This window comes from Marmota monax, unplaced genomic scaffold (genome assembly GCF_021218885.2).
Source record: "Marmota monax isolate L192 unplaced genomic scaffold, Marmota_monax_Labrador192_F-V1.1 WCK01_AAM20220418_F8-fsc00124, whole genome shotgun sequence".
Classification (NCBI taxonomy): Eukaryota; Metazoa; Chordata; class Mammalia; order Rodentia; family Sciuridae; genus Marmota; species Marmota monax.
Window position 1 is genome coordinate 3106247 of NW_026692505.1, and position 21509 is coordinate 3127755.

The following is a 21509-nucleotide window of genomic DNA, read 5'->3' on the forward strand; positions in this document are numbered from 1 at the left end:
GGGAATTTATTTATTTATTGGGGATTTTTGCATCCATGTTCATCAAAAATATTGCCGGGCAGTTTCCTTTGTTATAGTGTCCTTGTTTTGGTATCAGGGTAAAAATGCTGGCCTCACAGAATGTGTTTGGAAGAGTTGTTTCCTCCTCCTTTTTTTTTTCTTTTTTACTTACTTAAGAATTGGTATTAGTTGTTTAAATGTTTGGTTAAACTCAGCAGTGAAGCTATTTAATTCTGGGCTCTCCTTTGATGGGAGTTTTTTTTTATTACTCAGTCTTGTTATTGATCAGGTTTTTTATTTCTTTATGATACTGTGTTGGTCAGGTTTATTTGTGTAGGAATTTGTCCATTTCTTCTAGATTATCAAGTTTGTTAATGTATAGATGTTCCTAATGATTTCTCATGATCTTTTGTATTCCTGTGGTGTCAGTTGTACTGTCTCTTCTTGACTGATTTTGAGTTCTCTTTTTGAAAAAGCAGCTATTTGTTTCATTGATCTTTTGTAATATTTTTTGTCTCCATTGATTTCTGCTCAGATCTTTTTTTTATTTCTTTCCTTCTAGTGATTTTGGCCCCAGTTTGTTCTTGTTTTTCTAGTTCTTTGAGATGCAACAATAGATTCTTTGAGATCTTTCTACTTTTTGGATATGGACATTGATTGATAGACTCTTCCCTCCTCTTACTGCTTTGCTGTATCCCATAGGTTTTGGTATGTTGGGTATTCCTTTTAATTTGTTTCAAGACATTTTAAAGTTTCCTTCTTGATTTCTTCTTTGGTCCATTGGTTGTTTGAAAGTAAGTTGTTTAATTTTTATGTATCTTATAGTTCCCAAAATTTATCTTATTGATTTCTAGCTTTATTGCATTATGATCAAAAAGATATTTGATATGATTCAAATTCTTTACATTTATTAAGATTTGTTTTGTGGGCTCTTGTATGATCTGTTCTAGAGAATGTTTTATGTACTCATGAGGAAAAATGTATATTCAACAGCCACTGGATTGAATATTCTGTAGATGTCAGTTGGGTTCATTTGGTCTAGTGTACAATTTAACTTTGCTTTTCTTTGTTGGTATTTCTATATACATGAGTTGTTCATTGCTGGAAATGGGATTTTTAAAAATTTTTTTAAATATTTATTTTTTTAGTTGTAGTTGGACATAATATTGTTATTGTATTTTTATGTGGTTCTGAGGATCAAACCCAGGGCCTTACATGTGCTAGATGAGCCCTCTACCGCTGAGCCACAATCCCAGCCCCTGGAAATGGGATGTTAAAGTCCCAATGGTAGTGAAGTCTATCTTTCCCTTTAAGTCTATTAATGTTTCTTTTATTTATTACCTAATATTGGTTTCATAGCATTTAGAATTGCTATTTCTTCTTGCTGAATTGACTCCTATATAATGACCTTTCTTTTATCTTTTTAATGCTTTTGATTTAAAGTCTATTTTACCTAATGTTAGTAAGGCTATTCCTGTTTTCTTTTGGATTCCATTTGCAAAGAATATCTTATTGCATTCCATCTTAAATAATTAGATCTAACCCTTCCCTTTCAAACTATGTGATGTGTAAATATCTTGTAAGCAACATATAGTCGAATCTTGTTTTTTAATTCATTCAGTCACCATGTCTTTTACTTGGAGAATTTTATTTATTCATTTGCATTCAAGATAATTATTGATAGGTTAGATGTTATTATTGTCATTATGTAACTTATTTTTAGTTTTATTGAAGTTCTTTTCTTTCTTCCTTTCTTACAGTCTTCCTTTGTAGTTAAGTGAATTATTCCAGTGTGTGTCGATTGTTTGAGTATTATTTTTGGCTCATCAATTTTAGATTTTTGCTTTGTGGTTACCAAGAGACTTTCAAAAACATCTTTTCATTATAATAAGGCATTTTAAAATGATACCAACTTAATATGACAGTAAAGAACAGAAACAAATGAATAAGAGAAAATATACTATAAAAACTTTCCATTTGTTCTTCATTCCTCCCCCTATTTTTAATTTTTATATCCATTTTTTGCACCTTTTTTATATTGCCTATCATTTAATAATAGTCATTTTAATCATGTTGCCTTTTAAACTTTACATTAAAGATATATTTTATATTACTATGCTTCCAGTATTAAGTATTCTGAATTTGTTTGCATAATTGCCCTTCCTGTTTTCTTTTTACTCATTAATGTCACTTTCTTTCAAAGAGCCTCCTTTACCATTTCTTGTAAACGGTTATGGTGGAGATATATTTTCTCATCTTTTGTTTGGGAATGTCTTTATCACTCTTTCATTTCTCAAGAATAGCTTTGCTGGGTTCAGTAGTCTCTGTTCACTGTCCTCCTACCCCTTTCAATACTGAGAAAAATCATACTTTCCTATCCTGGCTTTGAAGTTTTTTTGCTGAGAAGTCTGTAGTGAGGTAAACTAGCATACTCTTACATGTTTTTATATATATTTTTTTTTCTTTTGAAATCTTGAAAATTTTCTTTTACCCATGACAGCTTGATTATAAAATGTCTTCTTGTAGACTTGTGTTAAATTTGACTGAAACTTGGACCTTCCTTTCCAAGTTTAGGAAGTTTTCTGTTATTTCTTTGAATAAGCTTTCTATCTCTTTGTCATTCTCCAATCTTTTGTGAGTCCCAATAACCTATTAGGCCTTTTAATTTTTTCCCAAAGTTCTTGTAAGATTTCTTCATTTCTCTTTTTTTTTTGCATCCTCCAACAGTATATTTTCAAACAGCCTGTTATTGAACTCACTAATTCTTTGTTCTGTTTATCCATCCCACTATTGATGCCATCGAATTTAATTTTTGTGAGTCTATTTTTCAGTTCAAGAAAATTTTTTTAACTGCTTCAATTTCTTAAAGTGTCTCTGTTAAAGTATTGAAATGTTTTTCTGTGTTTTCCTTAAGACGATGGAGTTTCCTTAAGACAGTGGCTTTAAGTTCTGAGAATTATCTCATAGTAATTACTGCTTGGTCAGTTTCTGGAACTTTATTGTTTGTGCCAGGTAAAGTCATGGTTTCCTGAAAACTCTTGATGTTTGTTGGCATGTGACATCATCTGGGTATTGAAGGATTGCCATTTATTCCAGTCTCCCTAACCTGGTTTGCTTTATGTCTTTATGTCTGTTTTTCCAGAAACTCTGAGCAGGCTGTTTTGCTTTTTTTTCTCTCTGAGATTTTAATCATTTCCACTATTGCAGCACTGGATGGTACTCAGGTCAAGGCTTGCTAGGAGTCTGCTATTGGCATGTTGTCAATATTTCAGTACTGAAGGGTAATCCAAACCCAAGTTTGTCCCAAATAAATTATTGGTGTTGTTATCCAGACAAAAACAGTATTAAGTGTTCCCACAAGCCTCTCCCTGGGGATAGGGTAGACACACTTGCCTCATGAAGTTATTAGTCTGTGGTCAGACACTCCAGGGTTCTGCCCAGTTCTAGGAAGTCATCAAAGATGGACCAGTTGAGAACTCCTGTTATATCTGTTGCCATCAGTGCTGTATCATACCTTGGGCCCACAACCCACCAAGACCATCAGAGCATCGAGGTAGAAGCAAGGCCCATACTCTTTTGGGCTGCTTATTACCAAGGTAGACTCATAGCCCAACACCAATGCAACCAGCCATAGTTGATAGAATTCTAATAGATTTGAGGTTACTTGTCTTTCTTTTCTTTACACTGGATGGTCTGAAGGAACCATCCACAATCAGGCTGGGTACTAGAGCCGTTAGGATCCAGCCAATGTTAGGTTTCATCAAACTAGCAGTAAGTCCCAGGGCAAAGTCTTATGCTTACTACCCTGCCCTACCCCTAGTGAATGGGGTTTGGCTAGTATTGGTGAAGGCAGCCTTTGGCCACCTAGGCTGATATTAAAATGATTCTCACAGATACAAGGACCTAAACAGCCCTAGAAATGCACTAGGCCTACACCATAGCTGTTTGTGATATAGGCCCAAATGATCCCATTTCACTGGGGCATAGATTTCTGCCTGTGCCAGGGTAGATTTAGATTCCTATCTGTGAACACTGGCCTGGTGATAGCTATGTTGCCTGAGGTTAGAGTATGGGTGGGTGGTGGAGCTAGTCTTTTGGCAAAGGCTGCCACTAAGCTGGATCATACCTGAGTCTAACAGCCACAGAACCCTGCATAATTTCAGGAGGAGGATGGGTGTGCCATAGGCTCATTCCAAGGCTGAAACTAATGCAGCTGAAACTTGGGTCTGTCCCACAAGTGCACAGGTCTCTGCTTGATGCCAGAGTTGGTCTAGAGATTCCAACTGTAAGCTATGGCCTGTTTGAGGCTTTCAGTTTCTACCAGGTTCTGGGTACTACCATGTTTCATGCCCTGCTCTCCAGAGGATGGAGATTTGGTTCCCATCTTTGCTACCCAAATTTGGAGGCCTGGTGGAGGCAGTCAACTGCCTGTCCCAACACTGTTCCAGTGGATAGGACTACGGAGGTTGGCCTGGCAGTATGGTGGGGCTTTGGCCAGCACAGGGTTTCACCATGGCAATTCTGGGTTTCAAGTCTAAGGCCTGGACTTATTTCTCTCTTCCTCTCCCCAATTGGGAAGTGTTTCTCTTCACACTGCTGCTTGGGGGAGGGAAGGTGACAAAAGCATTTTTTTTTCCTTTCCTGTCTTCAATTTTTTTGTTTTATTTTATTAAAAGCAGGCACTATGGTCTCTCATTTGATTTTCTTAGTTTTTGTGAAGGTAGTTTGTGTGAATAACTAGTCAGCTTCATTTGTGGTTTGAGGCTCTTTTCTACCATCTTGCTCTGCTTCTACAAGTTACATTTTAATTTACTGAAATTATTTTTTTTAAAGTTTAATCTTGGATAGGATTAAGTGAGTCTTAAGCTAGTTATTAGCTGGGTTATTATTAATTAGTAATTTCTGCATTGTGTATATGTGCAAAGTTATATTTTGTCATCATTGGCAGGTGACAAAATTTATCTGTATATAAAATAATGAATTGCAATGATCAAAATACCAATAACAGGGGCTGGGGTCATGGCTCAGTGGTGGAACACTTGCCTAGAAGTGGGAGGCACAGGGTTCAATTCTCAGTTATCACATATAATAAATAAAGATCCAATGACAAAAGATATTTTAAAAAATACCAAAAACAATGTTCTGTAAATTTTGTTCTAATTTTTTGGATAAGGATTGTGTGCTACCACAATCAAATCTATCAAACTAAAGATTAGGCAGAAAGAGAGGAAGAGTCTAATTATATATTCAGCATCAGAATTTCCAAAATAAGGTTTAAATAACAGGATTGTTTCATTCTGTCATTTCCATGACAACAAGTAGTTTTCTTGATGTTGTTGATTGCATTAACAGACATACCAGTGGTTTGCCTTTCCTTAACTTATGAACTCGATGAACAGCAGCTTGTATGTCTTAGAATATTTATTGCTGTTTGGCAAGGTGAAAGCCACTTAAAAATCCATTCCAGAAATTTTGTTTTTGCTGTCAGGAAAGTGAACTCTTCCGCTTGCTTGGCTTGTAGTACTATGGTCCTGAAGCTTCCAGGAACCACAAAGAGAAGCTAAAAATTCACATTAAGAAAATAGGAATCAGGCAGGAAGATGGTGAAAGATGTCAGGTTTTAAGATATGACCTAAGCCCTGAATCCAGTTGTGCCTAAAGATTGTGTATGCCTATTCTTTTAGTATGAACCAATAAATGCTTTTATTTTTCTGGAGTCAGACTTTCTGTCACAAACTTAAAAGTGCTATCTTCATGGATTCCCTATTTTCCTTGACATCAGTTGAGTATAACTTTGTTACTTCGTTATTTTCTCTCACTAGACAGTAATTTCTATGTAAACAATAGCAATGTTGTATTTGTTCAGAGCTACTTGCCCAATACCTAGAGCAGTTCTGATCTATTTTCGGTGTTCGATAATACTGAATGAGTTAATAATCCATGTTCACGAAGATTTTTTAAAAAGTAACTCCATGGATCTATTTTTATGTGCACGAGAGCCATATACCATTTCAAGATAATCATGCTCACATATATTGTAATGCACTTTATATCATAGTCATCTTCCACAGGGTCAAACATTGTCTATGATCTCTTTCTTTGCTGTGTGAACTTGGGCAAATTCTGATTTATCAATGGAAAGTGCTTATGTCAAGGTAGGCACTTGTAAATAGTAGGCTCTTGGTAAACAGAGGAGCTCACTAGATGACCAGAAGAGGGAACACATAGTCAATTCACAACCAATGCACTTGAGTGGACAAAAGCAAAGGCCGGGGCTGCATAACACTGACATTTTTATTAGAATTCATTTGTAACAAATGGAACTTGTGTCAGCAAAGAACTGATTTCATACAGACTTCTTTCGCCACCAATGTAACGAAGTAAGAAAATAAAAAGCACGCCTTTCATTCTGTAAAACATTTACGCGTACTACTAATTAGAGGTAATTGTATTTTTTTAACAAGCCATTTTACAAGTTATTTTTTAAGTTCTCAGTCTATGCATCCAAAACGAGAGCAAAGAACACAACTGTTATTATCTTTGTAAAGACACTCCAAGCTTGGATGGCAAAGCCACGTAACGGATGGATAGGATGGATCTGTAGCCTTCTGATCTCTGCTGGAGTATCAGGGCACCCATAAACCCAAAGGAAAATCAAAACCCAAAAAAGGAAAATGAAAAGGGAATTAAAAAGAAAAGAAGGGGCTAAAACAAAGCAAAACCAAACATAAACAAGAAAGAAAAAAATCTGTTTATTGCAGATTTTTTCTTTCCCTTTTTATGTTGTGTTATTTACATACACATAAATGAATTTTTGAAGCAGTTTCTTACAGATGGGTTCAAGTAATAACATTATTGGGTGTAGAATCAATAGGGCAGTGCATAGTACAAAGGTATAGAAAGTGCAAAGTTCCCTAGAGGCCCTTCCCTCCCCTGGCTGTCCTCGCCATTGTCTAACCATGCAAATCATTTTTAAAAAAGAGCTAAAATAAAGTTCTGTACAAATCACTTTTTATATATTTTGATTTTTTTACCATTGTAACTAATTACAAAATTATACATAACTACACGTACATAGGTAAATAATAGCACCGTACTGGTTATGATGATGAAAATAATTGAAAACTTGAAAGTTTATGGTAATGGCAGATAAAGATGTTTACCTGGGAAATTAAAACTTGAATGGTCGTACAGAAAAGTACAGAGTGGAATGCACATTAATGACAGTAAGGGAGTTAGTTCTAGGAACAGCTCCTGAACAGTAAGATTTCTGGAATAGTCTCCACCTCCTTCGTCTATGGTATGCATCCCATTCATTTTCTCCCTGTGGTTATTGTCGCTTTTCCCTTTGCCACATGGGCAGTGTTTGTTTCAAGGAGACAAACTGCTCACTGGCCAGTGGTTCTGGTGTGTGATACTCCATCAGATTCTACATGTCCGACATGGCGTGTCTGGATGATGCAATGTCTGTCTGACCCCCTTTGTTTCATTAAAAGAAAATTACAGCACTGAGTAATCTGGCACTTGGATAAATCTTCAAAAGATACAAACTAAAAGAAAACAACAACAGACCCACATAGTGCACATTCTTTTCTGGTTCTGATGTAGGTTAGAGAGTCTCATTCTGAGGTAGCCTTCTAGATACTTTTTTTTTTTTTTTTTTAGTATTATATATATTTTCTCTTTTTTTGTTGTTTTTTAAATTTTTTACAAAAGTGCTCAAATATGATGCTTGCAAGTGTTTGGTCTCTTGGATTTCATTCTGCTAGCAATGGGAAAAAAATGTGAAAACAAATATCCTTCCATGCAGAATATCCATGAAGTTAAAATTAAATGAAAATATTATACTGATATCAAAACTTTTAGAGTTCTTAGGATTTTTTTTTTTGAGGGTTCTTAAAAATCATGTAAGGTGATGTGGCAAACTCTTGGCCACCATCCATGGCTTCCTATAGAAATGAAGTTGGAAGATTTGGGGGAGATATATATTAATTTCCCCTTTCAGAAAAATCCTAATGGAATATCAAATATATCCCAAAGTTGCCAATGATGTGTGTTGCTAAAATAAGTTGGGTGCAGCTACTGCATGTTCCAGAACAGATTTGGAAGGGATTATAAATAAAACAAGTAGCTTTTCCTGATGTTGACAATTACGAACGGAAGGGCCCTGATTATCCAAGTGCTTTGGGCTGGTACAATCACTAACATCCCCGACTTGGTTGAAAACTAGGAATGCATATTATTCAAAGAGTTTTTGTACATGTGGTAAACAGATAATGCTTTAATTGAAAGAGTAACAGATATGAACAACTAATGGAAATATGAACCAAAAGCTAAAAAGAAATGCTATTAAAATAGGCATCAATTATAAGGCACTCTAAATGCAAAACTAAAACCAAAACAAAACAAAGTACAGCACTTCCCAGGAATGCTGTACACCACAAAATGTTTCTGACTGAACAGAGTAACATGAGTTTGGCTTTGCCCCTGTTACATATCATAAATGCAAATTTCATAGCACATACTATAGACAATATACGATTGAATACACTTTTTTTTTTAAACAACTTGATAGCTGATATATTACAACATTCTCCCCTCTAAAGGGATATGCACTGACCTTTCCCACATGCACACCTCTTAGATATTGAATAATTTTTTATTGCACTAGAGTGTTAGAAATATCGAACTTGGTTGGAAGCCTGGCTAACGAAACGGTACCTGTGAATATGATTGGGTGGGTGGGGAAAAATTAGGGGGTGAGGTTTGACAATCACTGATGTGCATTCCTCGTTTCCCTTTTAAAACAAAATTGAAGTTTTGCGATATTAAGAAACACCAATGTTGTAAAATTAGGGACAAACTGAAGAAGATGTTACGATAGCTCTACCCTTAAGAAAACTTTAAATTGCGGAAGAACTGAATGATAGCTAAATCTTTGTGTGGTCACACTGTCTATATATACATAGACACCCTTCTAAAATATGGATATATATGTATATACGTTAGCAGCAACTTTATACTTTGCGCTTCCCTGTTGATTCCAAAAACAAAACAAGATTCTCTTTGATCATTTGAAGAGAATGGGTACTTTCTTATCAATCAAAATTGAAGTGCGAAAGTAATATCTGATGAGATGGATACTGTAGATTAAGAGTATTGCACAAAAATGTGCAAATTTCCAACTTATTTGATATTTCTACAGCAAGATATCACAGATAACAGTTTGACAGCTTAAAAAAACCTACAATTTGGAAATAAAAAAATGAGGAGTTATGTAACTTTTTTAAAATTCACTTTATCGAATGATACATTTTGTTAAAAAAAAGTTTACACAGTTAGAAATGAAGCACAGGTCAGCAGTATCTTTACAATACTAAAAAACTAAATCAAGGACTTTCTTTTTAAACATCCCCACCCTCACCCCTAAGATGCTGTTACGAGTGGCATGGTGGGAAGGGGTGATGTCAAAGCAGAGTCTGTCTAAATCGTGAGAAGCCACGCCAGCAAACATCTCACGCTGAACCGTAGCACTCTGGCAATTTCGCTCTGTACCTATCAAGCAATCTGAACGAGATGGTGGTTCTTTGCTGTGATTTCTTCTTCCCTTTATTTTGAATCCTTGAGGTATCTGTAAATAAAATCCTTCAGATGCCTCATGAGTCAGGATTCTCGTTTATTATTTTTCGGGTTAGATTATTAAACTGTGAATTCTTGGTCCACCTGGAATAGTTTGTTTTTAATTTATTTTGTGTGTAATAGTCCCACTAAGTGGTTGTTAGCTAGAAGTTAAGAAGGACTTCTCAAGTGCCCTGTATGGCTCAGAAGAGACTCCATGGATAGCGAAGGGCCTGTAGTAAAAATCCTGAAAGGGTCAGGGGTTTCTACGTTGCATAGTGATCAAAACTGCCCAGGTACTCTAGTGCGGCTCGGTAGCAAAACTGGTACTGATCCTGCAGGAGACAGGGCATGGGGAAAGAAGAGGAAAATGAAAAGCTGTATTGGAAAACAAACTGGAAACAAAATCACTACTTTATTTAATCAGTTCAATCCAATGACTAGTCAGTGATAGTGAGCAAAGAGTAATTAATCACATGGGGTGTTTATTAACTTTACCAATCAATTTGACTAAAAGTCTCCTAATGCCAAGTAGTGATAACTCCAGTGAATATTACCTTCCAGACAAGTATGAACCATTTTCCAAGTATTAACAACTACCATCAGCCGAACCCACAAGTCCTACACACCACAGTCATCTTTTACAATGATCCCTGATTTGTGGTAACGAATTCTCAGTTTATCAGATGAGAGAGGCTGATAGAAATACAAATGGCCTTTAAGGAAATGTGGATTTATAGTTCCTACTGCCAACTGAGTTTAAACTCTGATTGGACACTAGACCCTGCACAATCAGAGTCACTCACCATCACTTCTGACATTCATGTGTGACAGAGGCAGCTAGATGGAATACCAGGCTCACAAGTCACTTACATAGGGCACTGGACTTCCAAGCTTTTCACCCCTGAAAATGGTATTACAAGACTGGCTGCCCACAACAAAAACTACATGGGCAGTTTGGCCTAATTCTGTGTGATTACAAGTTGTCTGTGCGAGAGAGGCCCACACTAAAATAAAACAGAATGAAACATGCCCTTTTAGAGACAAGGCAGAATGCTGTCATACAGGAATAAATTGGAGGATTGTTGGAGAGATGGAAAAATTACAATTTATAGATGACTATAGGGATGAGAGAAAGTAGGATTTTCTTCCCTATAAAAGAAACTTATTTTCGGTAGCCAATGGGGCTGAAAGGAGATAGTTTCTATTTTGCTTAAATGTGCATTTTTCTACAATAAAAATGGTAATGCAAAATAAATGGAGTTTGCTTTCCTATCTTGTCACAGTAAGTTGTTTGGCTAAGTGTTAAGGCTCTTTAAATGTCCAATTTCCCTCTGTCACCCCCAACACCCATTAAGTTTGTCAGGCCAACATAATGTTTTGAGTACTGCAAACGAAATGCTTGCACTATTTTGAAATCAAAGTCTGGAAGATATTGTGAATGATGAATTTAAGAACACATAAGTAAATTTGCATAATTTCATGGCCACTTGAGGAATATACACTTTCATTCATGTAATCCTTAGAAATAAATGGTCATTCGGCCAATTGGCTTAATCATGATCTCTCATTTTTCTGAGAAATTTCCATATCAATTATTGGAAATAGGGGTCTAATTTCTCTCAGTGTATCAGGATTCCAATATTTAAGAAATACAGAGCAGATGAAGTAAAATAGGCTGAGAGGGCATATTATGTACCATACATTATATTTATATAATAAATAGGTAAGTATTAATCATTAATATTGTATATAATTAATTGCTATTTGGTGGGTGTCAAATGTTGACAATTTAAGCTAGTTTAGCTGAATGCAGACTCTCATAAATCTCTCTGACACTAAGATACGAATATTCTCACTCCATTTAAAGAGGGGCAAATGAAGTTGAACAACATTAAACATTTGATGTTTTTTCCATAATCTTTTGTGTCTGGACTCTGGGAGATCCTACCTAGTGAAACACAAGCTTTTGAGATGTGACAAACTCATGAAGATTTTCCTTACCTCTGTCTGTACCATAGCTGGCCGTTGTGTTCTTAACATTTTGACGGTCTGGAAGATATCTACAACGCCTTCATATCTCATTCTTTCCAAAACAATGCTCAGAGTTATGAAGACACCAGTTCTTCCAACGCCCGCGCTGCCAGAAAAACAAAAGCAACATTCCTACTTGAAATGCTCATACTCTCAGCTGCTTTTGCTTGGGGGTGGACATTCTTCTACATTTCAAGTTTCTCCACAGCTTTGTTCAGGAAAATGTGGAATTGAGTTCACTAAGGGATTGCTCTTGGGATAGTGTGTTGTGATAACACATGAGATTGTCTTTCAAATGACTTTTCAACTGGGGTTACGTGCCATTTTAGAAGGACCAAGAAAACAAACATTGTAAAATAAATGGATAAGAGAAAGGGTTTTAAAAAAAGGGGTAAAAAAATACATTTATGGTATTCATGCAGATCCTGACACTCTAGACCTTGCTTATAAGAATATTTTCAGAGGATGAAATAATTCAGAAGATGATGAAGCAAACTGGGCACCTTCAACTTTTCTAGTGCCTCATTCACTTTGTAGTCAAAGTCTGCAGGGTGCCCTATCACCTCTTAAATTTGACATTGGCTTAGAGATTCTATAGCAGTCCCCCCCACCCCATACGAGAGGATTTTTCACTTAGTCTTCAGGGAGAGTTTATGAATACCCTGTATGTATGTGTTAGGGAAATGTCATTTGTTCCATGGAACTCATAATGTTCAACAGATTCTCAAAGGGGACTTTAATGTAAAACAAAGCTTTACTATTTTAAGGTGATCAGCAGCTGAAACCCCAGGGTTTTGAGTTACTCTGTTGTCTTTACTATTTCCAGATAATTCCAGAATCTTCACAGCAGCAACAATGAAAACTGAATTCATAGCTTGTGTGCACTTAAGAAGTAGAAAGGCATCTGGAGGTTTAGGTAATGAGGAAAACAGTGAATATCTCAAAAAACCCTACATTTTTGGATCCTAATTAAATGGCACGTGTAAAGCTTGGGCAAAGGCTGGAGAAAATGGATGGATTCATTTACCAGGGGATGTAGCTGATGGGCATATATAAATAGTGTGTCCCATTATAAACTGCAGTTTCTACACGAAAATGTTAAGTGAGGCTTTAAAATCCATATGCAGTCTTTAAACAGCAACTGAGGCTGTCCAGCAGCAGCCAAGGCTTCTGCTAAGACAGAGAAGATGACCTTGAAGGTCCCTTTGAACCTTGAAAGCCTTAGTCCTGAGAGACTGTGACCTATAATTTTTTTGTTGAATGGTTCAGGTACACCAGAGTCTATCTTATGTTGATTGAATTGCTCCATTGTAACAAAAATACAGTGTTTCTGGCTTTCTATAAAGTATTTTCGAGAAAGGCACTGACCTTATAACTTCTAAATTTATTGACTTTATCATGTTACTTTAATAGGCTATAAATTAGAGAAGTGGTATTTTCAGGCCATTCCCAGATAGCAGCAGATATCAAGAAGTCTTCAAAATATATGTATTTAAGGTGTGTGAAGAGCATGCCACAGTATTTACACTAAGTGCTTAAATCCTTGTGTGATGATTAAAGCAATGAGAAGAAACAGACACATACTCTTATGTACCTGTGAGAATGTCCACAGCTAAAATGTGTATTAAGTTAAACATTCTTTTCCTCATAGATCATATTGAAAAAGTTTGAATTTGCATTTGGGCAAATTATGTGCAAAATTTCTAGTGTCAAGTATTTCAAGTCAGGTATACAACATCCACTTTGAATATTTGAGTCTATCTGTCACATTCTACATGCTCTTTGCTTTGTAGAGAGCAAAGGGCTTTTGATAACTCAGCATAAAGAAAATGCATAAAAGTAAGATCTCTTTCTCCTAGAATAGACCTGAGAAGACAGGGGTGCTAGAAAGGCTTTTAGAGGTCATCTGAGATATTTAAAGTCACAGAGCTACATAAGAGTAGAATTAGGATGAGAACACATATCTTGAGAACCCAGACTAATATTTGTGCTCTTTTGAGATTCTGCCTCCAATGTCACCAAGAACTACATATTTTTTTTCTTCTTTCAAATACCAAAGCAAAACAAACCTGATAATCTCAGTGGCTTGGGAGGCTGAAGTAGGAGACTCACAAGTTCAAAGCGAGCTTCAGGAACTTAGCAAGAACTTGTTTCAAAAAAATAAAAATAAAAATAAAATAAAAACAGGCTGGGAATGTGGCTGAGTGGTTAAGTACCCCTGGGTTCAACTCCTGGTACCAAAAATAAATAAACCTGATAAAATCCTCCAGGACCATAAAAAAGATTAGATACTAAGACTTCAAGTTGCCAGCATCCTAAAATATAGTAGTTTAAGTAAAATTAGATAAATTCTGTTTACCACAGGTTTTTTTGCATAGCACCTTCCAAAAGCACTAAATTTATGGTGAATGTCTAAATCGTTTACTTGGTATTTCTATTAACTTCAATGACTTAAATTATAAAATGCTCTAGAAACTGTTGAAAATAATTAAGTTGAAGGTGCTTCATTTTCTTATGTAGCAACAATTTTCAAGCAAATTGCATTTTTAAGTGAGGTGCCATTCGAATCACTTATCAACTGGCAAGAATTAGTATTGTCATTAAGGCTTGATAGCTATTTATGATTTTCCAAGACAAACACAGGAGAAAGATAGTTATCAGTGCAATGCTATGAAAGTAAAGCAAATAAGAATGGATTGACACAATAAATTACGATTAGGGAAAATACCAACATTTCCTAGCAAGGAAAACCACAGTTTGCTTTTTTCCCTATAAAAGGTAAATTTGAGAGATAAAAATTTTCCTCTGATTTTCACAATGTGTTTCTGAGAATAAATTTTCAACTATGCAGATTCATGGCAATAACACTTATTTTCAATGTTGTTATGCACTAACCACAAACGGAAAGTTAGCATTCATGATTCTCAACTCACCTGCAATGGACTGAAATGGGTCCATCTTGGCCAAACTGTTCTTTTGTTTTATGGACTTGGCCAATGAAGTCAATAAATCCTTCTCCAGACTTTGGCACTCCTTGCTCTGGCCAGTCAGTGAACTGGAACTGCCTCACTGTTCGGGACTGGCCGTCCTTTACAGGGAAAACCACACACCAGGCCACAGAGGAGGGGGCAGCAAGCGCATAGACCACAAGAGCAATCATATTTTTTCCCAAAATGAAAAGGGCAGAAAAAGTTAGTAACACATTTAACTGGAAACTTAAGTGTGTATGTATCTTAGCTGCTATTATATTTAAATCAAATTTACTCATAATGCCTTCTTTTAAAAACCTAGCTTCTCTGATAGTAGCCAAATAGTTCTATTAATAAATGTTTCTGAGACCCAAAGTTTGGTTTCAGAATTATTCATGCAGTCCACATTCTTTCTAAAATGGAACAAATATACTCTTTCAGAAATTTCAGAATTTTCTAACTTCTGAATATGAAAAGAAATATCCAGAGCAGAGAGGTTTTGGTGTTGTCATAATTTCACATCTACTGTGCTTGCTTATTGCTTGCATTGTCAAGTCCCGACTGGTGACATTTAAAGGATCTGACACTGACCAGGTAGATACTGTTAACCTGGATGCCCAACCTGTCTCAGAGACATAGTTTCTAACCATGGCAAGCGACATAGCAGGGACCTATGTTGTTGAGCTGGAAGTGAAATATTCCTTAAGGAGACCAAAGTGATTTTTTTTTCCAAATAAATGCCCTTTTCTTTAAAGAACTCTTCCTGGCTGATGACAGGAATTAAGAAGGCTTTGGGATACTTTTACAGATATAACCCAAAAGGCAGAAAGAAAACAATTCAGATGTTTCTTCACTGAAGTGACTAGGTGAAATTGCTCTGACTGGTGAAGTATGATGGTTTGAAGAAAAGATATTAAAGCACTTCTGATTCTTCTGGGAATTTTTTTTTTTTTTTGGAAGCACTGGAGCAGAAAGGACCCTCAGCTCACAGAAGCAGGAATACTAATCATGCCTATCAAATTTCTCCTTTGACTTATCAGGAGAGACAGAATCCAAGCTTCCAATCTAGGAAAACTGATCCCATCGGAAGAGGCTTCTTCCTTTCTATACACTTTTTTTCTGACATAGGCAGCTGTGTTCCCAATATTCTGTGTAAGTGACAGAGGCTCAATTGTTCTCCTTCAGTCATACTGAGAAGAGGGTGACTCAACTAGTTTGGTGGTTCCTATAGGCACAGGTTAGAATCCATCTGGGGATGGAGGTAGAAGAGGAAGAACACAGTGACTTTGTGATAACACACAGGAATACAGAAATAATTGCTTGGCTCCATAACCAACTTGTAAATGGTTACCATAGAAGCATGATTTACTTCCTCCTGTTCCTGGAAAAGGTTTGGGAAGTGAGACTAGGTAATGTAGGTTTGTTCTCCTCTGAATGTCCTGGGGATTTCATTTCTGACCACAGTTGCTTTTAACAGCACGAAGAGGTCACATGCACAAACCTTTACTATTGGAGGAGAGACCACCCAACTCCATTTAAAGGTGACCTGTTTAACAATACTGTACTCTCAAGTGCCAACTTGCTTTCTAAACTGGGAAGTTGAAATTAGAAGCACACCAGGAGCACAAACAGCAAGTGCTGTGATAGCTAAGAAAATTACACAATCACAGGGAGACTTAAAAAAGAGAACATGTGAGCAGGTTCTTACTATTTCCTTTGCTTATTGAAATCAGATTTAATTTGGAAATATGGAGAGTAGTAAAGATGTTTCTTCCACTGACAGAGCCTGCCTCTTGGTCTCCATCATCAGAAATAGTTTGTGAGTTTACTTGAAGAAGGCACTTAAGATTTTTAGTCACATACGTTGAAAGGGCATTTTTATTTACTTATTTGTTTTTGTAAAGATTAGGGTTAGTCATCCCAACTCAACATGAGACCAGAAACATTGCCGCCTTGAATATTGTCACCTTTAGGGTAGTTATTACTTCAGACAGTTTGGATTAACACATCTGTTACTAGGGCCAACCCTCCTAACCGCTTTCTCTCTATTTAGGTAAATAAACCAAGCTTTAGGCATTAGTAGACAATCTCCAAATGTGAGTTTGAAGAAAGCTGATTTCTAGGAAAAAAAACAGAAAAACAAAAAAACAATGGATCTAGTAAATAGCTTTACTCTGGAGTTTTGCTCCACCAACCCATGGTGACAAAACAAAGCAGGGCTTTGAACTGACCTAGTCTCCCCTAAGAAGTATTTGAAATCATGGTTTGAAAGTGGCCAAAGGCGAAGATATTAAAGTTTATGCCTAAAACATCTTACTTCAGGAATGAACCTTGGACCCAGCAATCTTGATAAAAAATGCAGAATGAAAATTAGCCAACAAGGGTCATGGGTGCACAGCTCTCATAGACAGACATATTAGCACACCGAGGAATAAACCATGCCAGGAATCAAATTAGAATGTGCAAAGCTTGTCAGATTCTTCTAAAGAATGCCATTTGCTCTGCAGTTTTAAAATCATACCAAATTAACCTCCAAGCCCACATGACCTAAAGGGCTTTGCAAAACAACAACATATTTACAGCCTCAAGTAATGAAGAAATCAAAAAAACCTCCAAAGAGAATGAGCTGAGAAGGTGAATGTAAGCACAGCCAACCAATCAGTAAATGTTTCCCAACACACTCACTCACCCAGTGCATCCCCAAAGTTGGGCTGCCAGATGTTTCATTTGAATAGAAGCCAAATCTGGGTTTGTGAGAATGCTTGCCAGACAGAGGAAAAGTTACTCTTACATATTTAAAAAAAAAAAAAAGTCATCCAGAATGGGTGATTTCTTCTCTCTTTGGGAGTATGACTACTTGGCAAATGTTTTTCCCAGAAAAAGTGTATTTTGGATGAATTTTCAGCTAATGGTTAAGACTGTCAACTTACCCTGGCATCTGTGACCTTGAATTCTCTTAGGATATACTGTGGCATGTTGTACTCAGCCATGGGATCTACAACAAAATACTGGTATCTTGCAGATCGTTCTGCTGGCCAGTATTGGTGGCATTTCTCCTGAAAGGAGAGATCTATGTTAAACTACATGAAGTGAAAATAAAATTTTGCATGTCAATATATCATCTCTTTCACTAATAAAATTTTGAAAATCAAGGCCATTTCAAGTGTATCTAACTCATTTTCTGTTTAAAAACCCAAAGCTCCCTGAGGATAGGGAAACCATCTGTTTTGAAATTTGCCCATGATATCCAGCATGGGACCTGGCATATAGTAACTGCGTAATACACATCAGTTGAACACTTCAACAGGGTGGGTATCTTTCTATCTACAAGTTATCCAATTGGCATCACACCACCATAGCTGACTTGCACCACTGTGGTTTGGAATGAAGGAAATCATCCATGTGAACACAGCAAGAAACCTCTGAACTGATCTAGTCCAACACCACTAAGGAACCCAGGGCCCAGGCAGTTTTAATGACCTGAGTAAGCCCTGTGGAGAATCATATGCAAAATTAGAATAAGTCAGTTACTTTTCTAGACTGATAGTATTTTTTGTTTCTCTATGGGCTTTAAAAATTGGGTTTCAGATGTATATCTACCATTTTAATGTATATAAAGAAAAGAGAAAAAATAGCTTTAGCAAGCATGTTAAAATGCTTTTGTGTTCTGAATCTAAGTGGTAGGTCCTTAGGTATCTCTAATATTACTTTATGATTATTTTAGAGTCATCATTTAAATACAACTGGGATTACATCCTTGGAGACACTATGTAACTTTCCAACACATTATTCAGTGGTCATTCAAGGTAGGAAAATAAGAATTAGTCCCAGGAATGTTAAAAAGTCAAGTTCCCTCATACAGAGATGATAGCACATTTACTTATTAAACTCCAGCCTGTCCAGAGCAAAAGGAAGTAAGAATATATTGAGTTACATGTAAATCTAATAGGAGCACCTGCTGACTCATTTGTCCCTATGATTGTGCTTCATTGGAAACAAATCACTAGATCTTTCCTCAAAACACACAAACAGCTCCATGTGGTTTTGCAAATTAGAAACCAACAAGGAGTAATGAATGGTCCATATTGTGTCTGTTTTTCAAAGAAATGAGGTCGGTACTTTGGTAAAATGAAATCCCCTCTTCTCTAGAGAGTGAATCTCTTAGGTGGTGATACACTTACCCTGCCCATTTCACGCAACTTGGTGAGCATCACAACAATGGTGGAATTGTGTTCCCACAGCATCCGCCAGAAGTCTTCAGTGGTCTCTGCCAAGGGTCCCTGGGTAGCAATGTAAGCTTTCTGTTGTCTGAATTATAGAGGATGAAAAGAGCCTGTTAAAGTATTTCGAGAACATACAAAAGCTCACACCTGATTTGTAAACATCAAACCTGGTAATAGAAAATGAATACATTATTAATGCAATTGCTGTAAATTCCCTTTCAGATTACATAATCAAACAAGAGCATTTAATACATTTTGCAAAATAAATTGCTTTGTTAATATTATGATGTACGACTTTATCATTACTATTTAAATTTTAGTGTAATGCTAATAGCTCAATTTCATGTGTCATACAAATCACTTAAATAGTTATGCAGCTTCGTTTTGTAGAAATGACTCTCACGCAATCTATTAAATTTATGAAATATGGTGCAAAATAGCTTCTTTATTAACACCTTTCAAATCCAAATGTATTCTCAAAGAAGAGTGCAAAAGGTCAGATTAAAAACCTCCATAACTGCTGCTTCTTACTCCTATCCAATATAATAAAAAACAAATACCAAGGGACTGAGTGCTGACCTATGCAGAAAGAAAATGGCTTTGAATTGAGATGAAATTCTTTCTGGTTATGAAACTAGGGCACATGTAAATATCAAGGCTTTGGGTTGTCAGGAATGCAAGAGTATATACCTGTATCCATCAATAAAACTGGCATTGATGTAATCAGATCCTTCTACTCCTCGGATAGGCTGCAGACATACCCTTGTGGATTCATATGGCATAATATTAACAAGGCGATTTTTGAATTTATTACATGGAAGATTGGCACTGATGAATCTTGAGGTGTGAGCTTTTGAGCTGGCTAGACGCTGTTGAATGGAAAAAAAAAAAAGAAAAAAAATTACAAAGATAATTTTGTCCAGGGGCTTGAATGGAAGGTAGCCAAGATGTTGTTTTTAGATATAAATCTTGTTTGCTTTAAAATAAATGACTATTCGTACTGCTGTGCATTTTACATCTACCTGATTATTTCAACTTGCCTATCAAAGTTTTAAAATGTTATGTTCTGAGAGTCTGAGCTCTCAAATTAAGACACAAAAGGGCTCAAGGTATTGTTACGAAGCAAAGAATAGAAAGGAAAATGAGGAAGAAATTGTTTTATAATCAGATACCTGAGGATCCTAAAGGTCAAATGAATCTTGTACTTCAAAATTTGAAAGGTTAAGGAAGTAAGGCTACTTCTCAAAGACAATCCCAGAATTGACCTGCTCCTAATAACCACATCACGTCTGATGCCATACCTTGAACTCGAGTTCCATGCCTGTGACATTCTCGCCTGTTTCTATTTGTGTCAGCTTCTGGATGTAGGCATACAAGTTTCTGGCTGGCACTTCGGTATTTCCACAAGTCACTGCTTCCAACAGTGCATCGTGGATAAAGATGTACTGGTCCTCTGTTTGAACCATGTAATTCCTCTGGGCTCTCATTAAAGTTACATGGCCATAAATATCTACAGTTTTTTCATGCTTTATTCTTTCTAACATGGCATCTATTACGATGAAACAACCAGTCCGGCCAACTCCCGCACTGCAAGGCAAACAGAGAAAGGAAAAGCCAAAATTATCAGGGAACCAACACATAATAAAAGTAATTTTATTATTCTTATTAACTATGTTTTAAAATCAGGAATTCTACTGGAGTTATTGTGATGATTTTCTATCCCTCTAAAGTCAAAAGTATTATTAAGCACCATTACTGGAATGCAGGGAACCAAATACTGAGCCAAATTAGTTTAATTTCATCAGGTAGAAACATTAAATCCACAATTGCCATGCACCTTGATCACAACAATGCAACATGTATATTTTTTAAAACATTACATAAAAATACAAATATTTAGGGTATTTACATTTTAGAAGCTATTTTTAAATGTTGGTCAAGATCTAAGAAGGCTTTCTTCCCCAAACACTCTCAATACTGTGGTTCAATTTACAAAATAAATAAATAAATAAATAAAACAAAGCATTAAGTAAATCACTCAACTTAAAACATCTCATATTCTGAAACTCAATAAGGAAGTCCTAAGACTAATTTAGTGAGACGTATATAATTAATATATTAAAATGCTGCACACAAAATAGCATAGAGCATTCTGGAAAGAGATTTTTAACGACAAGCCATTGGTGGAGAGTATATGTTCCTTGTTTTCTTCCATTTTTCTTCCAAGTTGAATGTATCTTGAAATTCCAGGTGAAATCCAAGTGTTCTGTGTGTGAAAATAAAGACCTCAATTTTTGCTACTGGAAGAGCTCTAAGGCGTTTTTTAAAACTCCATTACTTTTGGACTCATGGGTCATTTTCCAGTTGGTAGAAAAAGATTCAAGAAGAGGCCATGAGAAAGTCAACAATGCACAATGGCTAGACAAGACCTGTCATTCCAAGGAGAATCTAATTTTCTGAACTGGATTAAAGAGTCAGGCGCCTGAAACATTGAAATATCCTATAGTTGAAAAGAATACTAGGAAGATAATACATCTGTGTTTTTACAACTTCAACATATACCTTGTGTGCTTACTATTTATCAAATCTTTCAGGCTGAGTAGTACATTATGTGTCAAAAATGGTTCAGTCCAAAATATTTTCTTTTTCTTTTCATCAGACATTT

At 36.1% G+C, this 21509-nt stretch overlaps 1 protein-coding gene across 20 annotated transcripts in view; it reads right to left on the reverse strand.

Moving 5' to 3' along the window:
• Positions 1 to 6276: 6276 nt before the first annotated feature.
• Ptprd (protein tyrosine phosphatase receptor type D) overlaps positions 6277 to 21509 on the reverse strand; it is a 2207759-nt gene continuing 2192526 nt past the window's right edge. For all 20 annotated transcript variants that reach the window (XM_058579708.1, XM_058579705.1, XM_058579707.1 and 17 more), the window contains 7 exons: positions 20146 to 20431; positions 19535 to 19713; positions 18803 to 18929; positions 17552 to 17677; positions 14586 to 14740; positions 11623 to 11758; positions 6277 to 9953 (listed from right to left, as the gene is read on the reverse strand). In XM_058579708.1, coding sequence (XP_058435691.1) covers positions 9885 to 9953; positions 11623 to 11758; positions 14586 to 14740; positions 17552 to 17677; positions 18803 to 18929; positions 19535 to 19713; positions 20146 to 20431 — 1078 coding nt within the window. In that variant the 3' untranslated portion in view covers positions 6277 to 9884. The remainder of the gene's footprint in view (positions 9954 to 11622; positions 11759 to 14585; positions 14741 to 17551; positions 17678 to 18802; positions 18930 to 19534; positions 19714 to 20145; positions 20432 to 21509) is intronic.